We start from the raw sequence: 11,109 nt of genomic DNA on the forward strand, positions 1-11,109 counted from the left end.
TCCCAGTACAAACACAATTTCGACATTTCCAAGAAAAGGTTTTCTGAGTGTCGTCTAGATATGTCCGCTGGCTGCCTGAGCAAAGCTATCACACCTTGGACCACGAATATGTATAGTATACACTGTATACCCACATGCATACATTCATATATTTTATGTACAATTTAATTAAGATCGCACAAGTTCTGAGATAGTAAAACGCGCACTTAATTTTGTAATGCATATTTATTAGGGCTGCAAACCACTCCAAAAATAAGTGCGGTTCGGTTCAGTGGTTCGAACCACGTAGAAAATGGTTGTACGGTACAACAACCGCTTCATGAGTATCCCTGAACCGCGGCTTTCGTTTCGGTTCAAATGGTTCAATTTTGCTGTGCTTAAAATATAAAAATTTGGCAAAATTTTACAAACCTATAATATAACAAGTAATTTTTAGCAAACAAAAAACCGACTAAAAAAATATATATATATATCTATATATATTTCATGATCCAATGATCGGATCTAAATCAGATTAGTCCAAAGTTATGCAGTAACATACATAAAAAAAGAAATCCGACGAACTCATTACCTCGTCCTTTTTTGGAAGTCGGTTAAAAAAAACAGGCTTTGTTACTGAAATCAAATCCTAATATCCACATTAATTATGGTGGAAAAACAAATAAGGCGCGACATTTTAGCAAGCTTTGGATATTTTTCTTTTGTTTATTTTTTTTAAACACATAAGTCTATCTTTCGAATTTTGTGCAAATTATGAAAATTCTGAAAAGTTTTATTTAAATCGCAAATTTTTAATAAAAATTTCTTGGACACATTTTTAAATTTTAGGTTGGTTTTTGGCAATTTTTCACTCAGTTGCTTCCATACAAAGTATGCCGGATTTTTTTCTGTATGGTAGAAAATGCGTAGTACCCTAAACTAAAAACTTATATAAAATCAATGCAATCAAGATGAAATAAGAAAAATTTTCATTATTTTCTAGAGAGTAATATGAGCAACATGGTTCTCTTTTTTATAAAGCAATCGCATTTTAGGACGAAAGGATAACGATTGAGCCAAGAGCTTGTGTGAGCATATCCAATTTTTGCCAAAAAATGTTAGTTACGTGGATTTTGCAGAACGACGATACGCAGTCAAAATAATAGGTGTGCGATATTTGACTATTTTTCTTGAGTTGATTTAATGTTCATTGATTTTTTATAAAAGTATAACAGCAACCATATAAATCGAAATTTAAAACTTTGTACGAAAATTAGAAAAAATCTACAAATTCCAACCAAATTGTATTAAAGTATACAAATTTTGTATCAGAACTAAAAAAATCCGAGTATGCTGTTTTATAGCTCCTTCAATTCTAGTGTAACATGTTGAGTTTGATCATTTTAAAATTCGCGTTAGTTTTTAATTTAATTTTATGGAGTTTTTAAGCATTTTCTTCCATATAAAAACATTTTAAGCATTCTTTATATGGGCGAAATTACAACTCATCAAACAATTTTTTTTTTTTAAGTTTTACCATACGGGTTTTTTGACAAAGATATTTATTACAAAACTTGAAAAATGTTACTGGAGACTTTCAATTTGAACCGAACCGAACCATTTTTGGGAGTGGTTTTCGAATCGGTGTTGACATTTCAAATTAAAAACGGTTCGGTTCGAAGCCCGGAAAAAGCGACGGTTCGGTTCAAAAACCGGTTCGGTTCAAAACCGATTTGCAGCCCCGATATTTATATATAACAATTATCTATGTTTATGTAACTAAGTACATTAATAAAAATATATGTATGTATATACATAACTATAATAAATTTTAACAAATAAAATTTAGAAAAATCATTGCAATTTAATTGACGCATTGGTTGGGCCTTATTCGATCCTGAAAATGTAATTTTAACTGATTCTATGTATATTAGACTGCAGCAATCCACGCTCAAAAAAAATCGGTACTGTTTTCCCATTGGAATTATAAAATCTATTGGGGGCCATCACAGTGTCCATCGTAGTCCGATTTTTCGTGAAATCTACGAATATGCGATCACTGAATACGAATTGCTACGAACGTTGTGTATACTTTGATGGATTCTGTGATAGTATTAATTATAGTTTAAGACTTGCGCTAAGACGGGGGCTGGACCGATTTGTTAAATACCTCCAAAAATTTATTGTTTTATGAATAAAAATAGGTTTTTTAAAATAATTGTTGAAAAAAATCAACTCAGATGGCAAAAAATTTTAAGCTTAAAAAATTTGCATTAAAATATTTTCAACAAATTTCGACGTAATCATAATAATGAAATTTTTTATGGTGCATTCATTCTTGCATATGTATGTGTCGATTGGTGCGCTTTTCGGGAACACAGGTCCAATAGCTTCAGACCCAGTACTGTCGTCTTCGAGTGCGGATTCATCACTATTTCAAACTTGCGAACCTTTGCCAATCGTTGGGAGTATCATGCCTATTACGGTATCCGACGAATCCCATCCATACATGCCTATTACGGTCCGAAGGATGTCATTCGCACGAATCTAAACCTTCACACTCGATTGTTATGGCAGTACCAATCTGATGAGATCCGTGCGGATCACATCCGATTATGAACAGAAACTCCCTGGGAGTTTTCTCTGTTTTCCCTTTCCTCCTATCATGGATAAAAATTCCCTGAGGATTTTTTATTTTAAATGGCGGAGTTGAGCTGTCAAAAAAGTGTCAAACAGCTCTTTCGAAGTTCGAATTTGCTCCTTCCGAATTTTCGGCGAAAATGCCCTGAGAGTTAATTATTGGAGGATTTCTTTCTTGGGAGAAACAAATACCCGGAAAACAAACTCTCCGGGAGTATTCAAAATTGGGTTGTATATCTCTGCAGATGGTCCTTTCGGGAATTATTACCTTGAATGGTTTTAATACCACCTGGGACCCCGTGGAAACTACTAGCCCAGTTGTTTCGACGAGACCGACTGATCGGGTATAATATTAGGCCACAACTCTAAGCAGCAATAACAGCCGTTAAACTGAAGTTCCCACCAGGGTAGCCAACTCATCTTTGAGAGTTTCCCTATTTCGACAAAGAAATTCCCCGATTTGCCCGAAATTTCGTAAAATGGATAGACCCATAGATATCTCCATATATACAAAAAAAAAATTATGTATTTTGATATATTGCTGGTCTTACTGTTTATTTTACCTTTAAATGTAATTTACCTACATATGTATTCATAACTCAAACTAAACGTTTATAAAGTTAGTTAACAAATAAAGGATACAAAATGTGCATATAATATTTACATACATACAGTGGTCGAAAAAAACCCAAGTTTTGACCAGTTTTCACAATTATTATTGTTTTTTTGTTATTTAATTTGATAAATCCAAGCTTCAAACTGTGTGCAATATTAAAAAAAATAAATTTAAATCTTTTCCCCGGAGGTTTTGCAGTTTTCTTCCATATAAAAATAAATTGTGTTTATTCGTTATATTGAAACAAATGCGACAAAGAAATTTCTAAAAAATCATACATAATCAGTACTTTTAGTTGCAGTCACATTTATTATGCAACTTTTTTAACTCATTATGAAATTAGTGAGGCCAAAAAGAAAAAAATAGTTAACACCTAATTCCTCACAAAAAATCCGTACATCCCCCGATCCTTCACGCAAACTAAAATTCCCCACAAAAAAAAATGGTCCTTTCCCCCGATTCCCCACGCAAACTGGAATGCCCCGCAAATCGGGGAATTCCCCGCGAATTGGCTTCCCTGGTTCGCACTCAATTGAAAAACCTATGCCCGTTTGTTCATCGGAATCAATTTCGTTAACCCCCTCCTCCCCACAAAAATAAGAAAACTTGAAGTGCGATTTAAGAGAGCTTTCTCTCTCAAATTTACGCTTTATTACAAATGATTGCAATACAATTATAATTTGATTATACATTGAAATCGAACGATTAGTCTTAAATGCTATACAAATATTTTTATATGGATATCAAATAGAATATTTTTGCGGGTATGGCATTGTGCCAACTACTTTAAACGCCTCAAACGTCTTTAGAGACGACTTTCTTAATCATCGCTTTCCTCAAAAGTTGGACTACTTGGCGAATATGCTGGACTGGTTGGACTGTAGCCTTGTGAGGGCGCCGTTGGTGAATACATCGGCGATGTTGGTGAATAGTTGCGCGCTGTGGGCGTGTACGTTGGAGATGTTGGTGAATATTTAGTGCTACTAGGCGAATAGATCGACATATTGGGTGAGTAGCGTGGACTTGTAGCCGAGTAGCTAGATCCAGTTGGACTGTATTGATTGGCCGGTGAATGTTGCGGCGAGCTCGGAGAATAAAGTGGCGATGTTGGCGAATATTTCGGTGAAGCCGGCGAGTACTGCGGCGAACCCGGTGTATATTGTGGTGAACCCGGAGAGCCATCATACGATGGCGAAGGTGGTGAATAAGTTGGTGAAGTGGGTGAATATTTAACACCGGTTTGCGAGTATGCAGGCGAAGCGGGTGAATAGTGTGGTGAGGCCGAATAATTGGGAGAAGTAGGCGAATAAGATGGTGTAACGGGTGTATAGTTTGGTGACGAAGGCGAGTACGAAGGAGATGTTGGCGAATAGCAAGGTGAAGTTGGCGAGTACGATGGGCTCGAAGGAGAGTAAGATGGTGATGTTGGTGAATAACTTGGCGAATTCGGCGAGTAGTTGGATGAAGTTGGTGAATAAGCACTACCAGGCGAATACATGTTTGTGCCACTGCCTGAGAAAGACGGACTGGACGACTGATAGTTCGAAGTGGGCGAATAGACGGGAGAAGTGGGCGAATAACCGCTAGTTGACGGTGAGTAACCGGTTGATTGTGGTGCAAAATTCGGTGTAGTTGAATAACGTGGACTTGTGGCCGGATAAAGTGGGCTTGTGGGCGAATAATTAGGACTTGTTGGTGAGTAATTCGGAGAAGCTGCGCCCGGTGACGAAGCGGTATAATTCGGACTAGTGGGCGAGTACGATGGGGAAACACTGGGCGACGGTGGTAGATATGGTGACATCGAAGGACCTGGCGAGCTGGGTGATGAGCCAGGATGGGCAGGAGACCAACTAGGCGACATGCCAGATGCATCAGAAGCAGCTGATGGTGAAAAACTGGGGCCACCAGGTGTCATGCCGGCCACTATAAATAAAAGTTACATATTAGATAGAATTTCAAACTATGTATATAAATATGGGAACATACTTTGTCCAGATGGCGAGAAATAACGCGGAGTGCCACACTGTACCCACGGAGTCATTGGTGGTGTCATGCTTGGTGTAGAGCCAGCACCGAAGAACATTGCCGAACCACCAATCATGCTTGATCCCAATGTGCTGGGGATTTCGATGCCGTAACGACACTTTTCTGCATCCAGTAGCAAATCAAAGCAACCTTAAAGTGATAAAGTCAAATAAAAAGCTATTGCATAAATATAACTTTTTGTTTACTCACCGGTGCCCATACGCGGCAGCTGGCCCATAATAATGTTCTCGGACACACCTCTCATCGGATCCGTCTCCGCATGCGCTGCAGCGTCCATTAACACATCAACGGTTTCTTCGAATGAGCAACGCATAAGTGCACCAGTATCCTGCCTGTTAATACCGTGGCGAGTAATAGCCATCAAATGGCCCTTAGCCGTCATTACGTCACACAACAAGGCCAAATGACGATAGTTCACGTACAAGCCATAGAACTGTAGCACAGCGTTCATTTCTTTTTCCACTGACTTACGCACAGCTTCGATACCCAACACTTGGAAAATCTCACAAATATCGTTAGACGATGTACGCACCGGATCCACATCACGTTCAGAGAGTACTTTCATCATTGAAGTACCATCAGTTTCCAATAACCATTCTCCAATGGCCTTAAATTCTCCCGTCTCCGTTATGACTATACGCTTTTTGCTGTCCGTTTGCGGCAAATGCATATACACCTTGCCAATGGCTTCGATGCCCTGCAATGTCATGTCTGAAAGCATGTTTGCTTCAATGCAACGCAAGAACATATCGTCCTCCATTTTATCGACAGCCTCGTCCTCATCTTGGAACTTAGTTTCTTCATTGTTCATTATACGTATACGTAGCACCAATTTGTCGGCGTTATCGTCATTGAAAATACAATTCAAATCGTCACCAAAGCCGGCGTTAATCTTTTCTGCGATTTGTTCCATAGTCAATTTCTTATCAGTCATACGTTTACGATCCAATTCAATACGCAGCAACCATGGCGAAATACGTGTCGGATCAAAATCAGGCATCTCGTAATAGACGTTGACGAATTCCTGATCCTCTGAAATTACTGTTCTTTGGGGATCAGGATCATAGTAAATTGCTGTATTAGCAGTAACCTTGCGTAGCGTGGTATGTTCCAATCGACACAATACATTCTTAGCCTTTTCTGCATCACGCGCCGCACCACCTGTCAGGAATACAGTTAGAGAAGGCGCCTTTGGTTTCTTGGATATGTTGATAATTTCTTTTAGACGCGGCACACCCAATGTTACGTTCTTCGAAGACACACCAGCAAAATGGAAAGTGTTCAGTGTCATCTGAAAAGTGCAAATATTTAAATTTTAATATTTAAAAAACATGCAATGAATTTATTTCTGTTCGCCACCATACCTGTGTAGCTGGTTCACCCAAACTCTGCGCAGCCAAAGCGCCTACCATCTCGCCGGGATTTGCCTGCGCTTGTTGGAAGCGTGTCTCAATTTCACCAATCAACCATTCGAAGGCTTCTGTTGACAGGCGAAACTCTTCTGCTACATATTTAGTACAAAGTGTGGAACGAACTAAACATTGAAACAGCAACGTGGCGTTCTCGTTGGCCTGTTTGGAGAGACGATCATTGCCCACCACTATAACGCAGCGTTGCAGTAAATCGCGCACGCCATTAATAACACGCAAAGGCGAGAGATCTGTTGGCAAGCGTTTGTTAATGTGGAAAATTTTCTGCACATTCCAAATCATACGCTGCAAGTTACACGGTAGTACTACCTAAGAGGGCAAAAGATGGAATAAAATATTGGTTCAATAAAAAAAAAAAAATATTACAAATTCTACCTTTGAGTCGCCATTGGGGAAAATTTCACGCAAGGCTTGACGATCGTGACATAACTGATCCCACTCGATTTCCAACTCTGGCAACGCATTACCGCTCTCACTCAGCTCTTTGATCACATCATCCGTGAAAACTTTGCGCATATAACGCTCATTAGACCAATCAAATCTGAATCGCTTCTCAAATGCTTTATTAGATAATTTGACAGTTGGCAAATTCTGAAACTCTACTGTTTCACCAGCCAAACCGTCCTCGCCGTAACGCAACTGAATTAGCTGTCCCACAGAATTACGCACCGTACCATCATAGTTAACCATAACAGACTCCATAGCCTTTATGAGACGACGCTGAATATAACCAGTTTCAGCAGTTTTGACAGCAGTATCGATAAGACCTTCACGACCACCCATAGCGTGGAAATAGAATTCTGAAGGTGTTAAGCCGGCGAGATACGAATTTTCGACGAAGCCACGCGACTCAGGACCGTAATCGTCTTTAATGAAATGTGGCAATGTGCGCTTACGGAAACCGTATGGTATACGTTTACCCTCGACGTTCTGTTGACCCACACAAGCAATAACCTGTGAGATATTAATGTTGGAACCTTTAGAACCCGACACCACCATAGCCTTTAAGTTATTATATTCTGTCAGCGATTTCTTAGCTGATCCACCAGTTTTGTCACGAGCATCATTTAGAATACGATTTACTTGATTCTCGAAAGTTTGACGCAAGGTATTACCTTTGAGCAAGAAATAGCAATAGTAAATTAATTGTGGAGAGAACACATTCAATTCACATACCAGGTGTTGGCTCCAATTCCATGTTGTGCGCTTTTTGAATAACGTTTATGACATCGTCTTTGGCCTTTTTGATGGCTGTCTGAATTTCTGTATATGTCTGAGGATCGGCAATTGTGTCACCAATACCAATGCTGTGGCCTTCGAGCAATAACCAATTATTAATTACAGTTTGAATGTTGCCGTAGAAACGACCAGCGATTTCATGACCCAATTCCAAGAAACAAATATGCAGCAAGGATCCAGCAGAAGTACCTAGTGTCTTTTTACATAGAATACCCATGATCAATTCACCATGTTCGACCATTACTTTTGTGTCACCGGGTGAAATCCATTTGTATGGACCTTCATCCTCGTCGTCTGGATGGGTAGAATGTGTACGTATCATATTCACGTTGCCAGGAATAATCAATGAGAAGAGTTGTTTACCCGTCCAAAGGGGACGGGGTTTCAAAATACATGGCTGTGGCACTTTGCCATCCCATGTGGGTAAGAACATGAGCAAGTTCATCATCTGTTCGCGTGTGATAAATACANGGTTTCAAAATACATGGCTGTGGCACTTTGCCATCCCATGTGGGTAAGAACATGAGCAAGTTCATCATCTGTTCGCGTGTGATAAATACATCACGCTTTGTCATCTTACGTACAGCTGTAAGGGTATCCTGCACAATACCCATGACTGGTTTGTTAGCCTAAAACACAAAACACATACATATGTATTATATAGACTTCCTGTTAAGTATATAAATTCAAAATATAAAAACCTGTGGTGTGATAATCTGACGAGGGGTAATATGAATATTTTCAACCTCAGCGCGCGTTTCCATAGATTGTGGTACATGCAAGTTCATTTCGTCGCCGTCAAAATCAGCATTGTAAGGTGAAGTACAGGATAAATTCATACGGAATGTAGACCAGGGCAATACTTTTACACGATGGCCCATCATACTCATTTTATGCAAAGTTGGCTGACGATTGAAAATAACCAAATCGTCATCACGTAAATGCCTTTCTACTTTGTAGCCACATTGTAAATGCAAATCTGATGGCTTGGGATGGAAACGTAAATCTATACGTTCGCCGTTATCACGTACAATGTATTTTGCACCAGGGTATTGTGAATTACCTCGACGTACTAGCTCCTGCATACGATCGATATTAAAAGGCGTCACCAGTTCTGGAAATGTTAGATTTTGTGCAATGGAACGCGGCACACCGACTTGGTCAATACGCAAGTTGGGATCTGGTGTGATGACAGTACGTGCCGAGAAGTCGACACGCTTACCCATCAAATTACCACGAATACGACCTTCTTTGCCCTTCAAGCGCGCTTTAAGAGCTTTGAGTGGTTTTCCAGATTTTTGCATAGCACGGGGCATACCAGGCATGTCGTTGTCCACCAACGTTGCGACATGGAATTGCAGCATTTTTATATTCTCTTGAATAACATGCGCTGCTGCGCCTGTGCCCTCGTTCTTCTTCAATTCATTATTGGCTTTAATAATATCAGCCAACTTGTGTGTTAAATCGTCCTGATTCTTAGCTGCACCAAACATAACGACTGCCGGTCGTACCGATAGTGGTGGAACGGGTAACACAGTTACAATCATCCAATCGGGACGTGCATATTTGGGATCCATGCCCAGAATGAAACATTCTTCATCTGTTATGTGTTTCAGTATTTCCCAAACACGCTCTGCAGAAACTACAATTTTCTTTTCCTATTTTATTGAGAAAAATGCATATTTTATTAAGAAAATTTAGGTTTATGCATTTTCTCATGATCACCTGCGAATCCTCATTTACATGCTTCCATTCAGCCGTTAACTCTAACCCGCTACGTCTAAGTGATGGTTGATAATGACCACAGCCACCGTGGCCTTGCTTTTTATTGGGATCCGCCTGTTGTCCATCTTTTGCCATATCCATATCCTCTCCACCCTCGCACACAGTTTTACCCTTACATAAATCGTACACATATGCCAGACGCTTACGTGGCTGTCCCTTCGATTTCATCACAATCTCCTTTATTTTTGGATTTTGTGGCGATACTAACATTTTAGAGCAGTAAAAGCACAACAACGCAATATCTTTATAGTCTTTGTTATAAAACCAATGTGAAAAACTGGTTTGGACAAGTCGATATGTCCAAAATGTCCGGGGCACTCCGTCATATTGCCAGCGCAGTTTGACAACGAGACGTTCGATCGATTACACCTTGACGTGGGTCCATTAGACCACCCAATTTGGGTCGGCCACCTTCCATTGTCTCAGCAAACTGTACGCCACCTTCTGTGACGGACATTCGACGCTAAGATAGTAAAAATTATAGAAGTTGCACTTACATAGGAATGGATATGTGAAATCGCTACTTACGATTTCATCAGGTGACAAATATACCGAACTGCACCCGTTTTACTTGGCGCAAGGGCGCCTTGGAGTCATTAGTCGACATAATTATAGTCTACTTTTTTCCCAATAACAAAATTTTTCTTTATTAAAAACCTATAAAATTACCAAAAGGGTGCTCCCCTAAAGGCCGGAGTCTCCGACTGTGGCACACTCGACACGATGCGTTTTTTCTATCGCCTCGTTCGTTATCGACGTCGCAGTTTCTTATGGTGAAATTTGCAAAATTTTCAAACACACATTAAGGTCCTAAAATACACAGTTGTCGCCCAAAAATCTGTGGGCGCAAGTGCCGCGACACTTCAGCTACAATTTAAAGTGCTTTTTGTTTATTATTTTGCCGAACTGACGCTTATTTAACAAGGAAAAGATTGCAGCAGGTTCAATAGATGACTTTTTCCTGTGGCAAAAAGAAGCGAGTATTTCCCGCGGCCCAAAGTTGTATTTAATTTCCTATGCCACGCAGAGTTGTATTATCGAAGTATTGAATATAAGAAATTCCTAAAGGTGTTCTTACACGATATGTATTTGCGTCTGTACATGTGATTTTTTCAATACGTATGTAATTGCGTATGTCTGTCAAATTCCCAGTCTTTATTTAACTATTTAAAATTTCATTCTATGAAAACGAAATAAACTAAACTCAGATGATTCTATCTGTGTGTCAGATGAATATAGAAACATTTATATTTCGTAAGTACGTGCATCTGCTTTGTACAGAAACAAATTTAATTTGCCTTTACACGATATGTTGGCATTGCCATATGTAAAAAGTGGCATGTGTTCATGCAAATACATATCTTGTAAGAACAC

General features: G+C 39.4%; 1 protein-coding gene across 1 annotated transcript; it reads right to left on the reverse strand.

Moving 5' to 3' along the window:
- Window positions 1–3,847: 3,847 nt before the first annotated feature.
- LOC108371873 (DNA-directed RNA polymerase II subunit RPB1-like) lies at window positions 3,848–10,717 on the reverse strand. Its single transcript, XM_017627484.1, is given in 13 exon segments — window positions 3,848–5,158; window positions 5,222–5,410; window positions 5,471–6,572; window positions 6,646–7,020; window positions 7,087–7,826; window positions 7,888–8,369; window positions 8,461–8,579; window positions 8,652–9,608; window positions 9,676–9,965; window positions 9,968–10,075; window positions 10,078–10,198; window positions 10,264–10,281; window positions 10,283–10,717. Coding segments are annotated over 13 exon segments (5,664 nt in total). The 5' UTR covers window positions 10,343–10,717; the 3' UTR covers window positions 3,848–4,055.
- Between the last annotated feature and the right edge of the window lie 392 nt (window positions 10,718–11,109).

This window comes from Rhagoletis zephyria, unplaced genomic scaffold (assembly GCF_001687245.7).
Source record: "Rhagoletis zephyria isolate East Lansing unplaced genomic scaffold, Rhagoletis_zephyria_1.1 Rzeph_scaffold_05277, whole genome shotgun sequence".
NCBI classification, from domain to species: Eukaryota; Metazoa; Arthropoda; class Insecta; order Diptera; family Tephritidae; genus Rhagoletis; species Rhagoletis zephyria.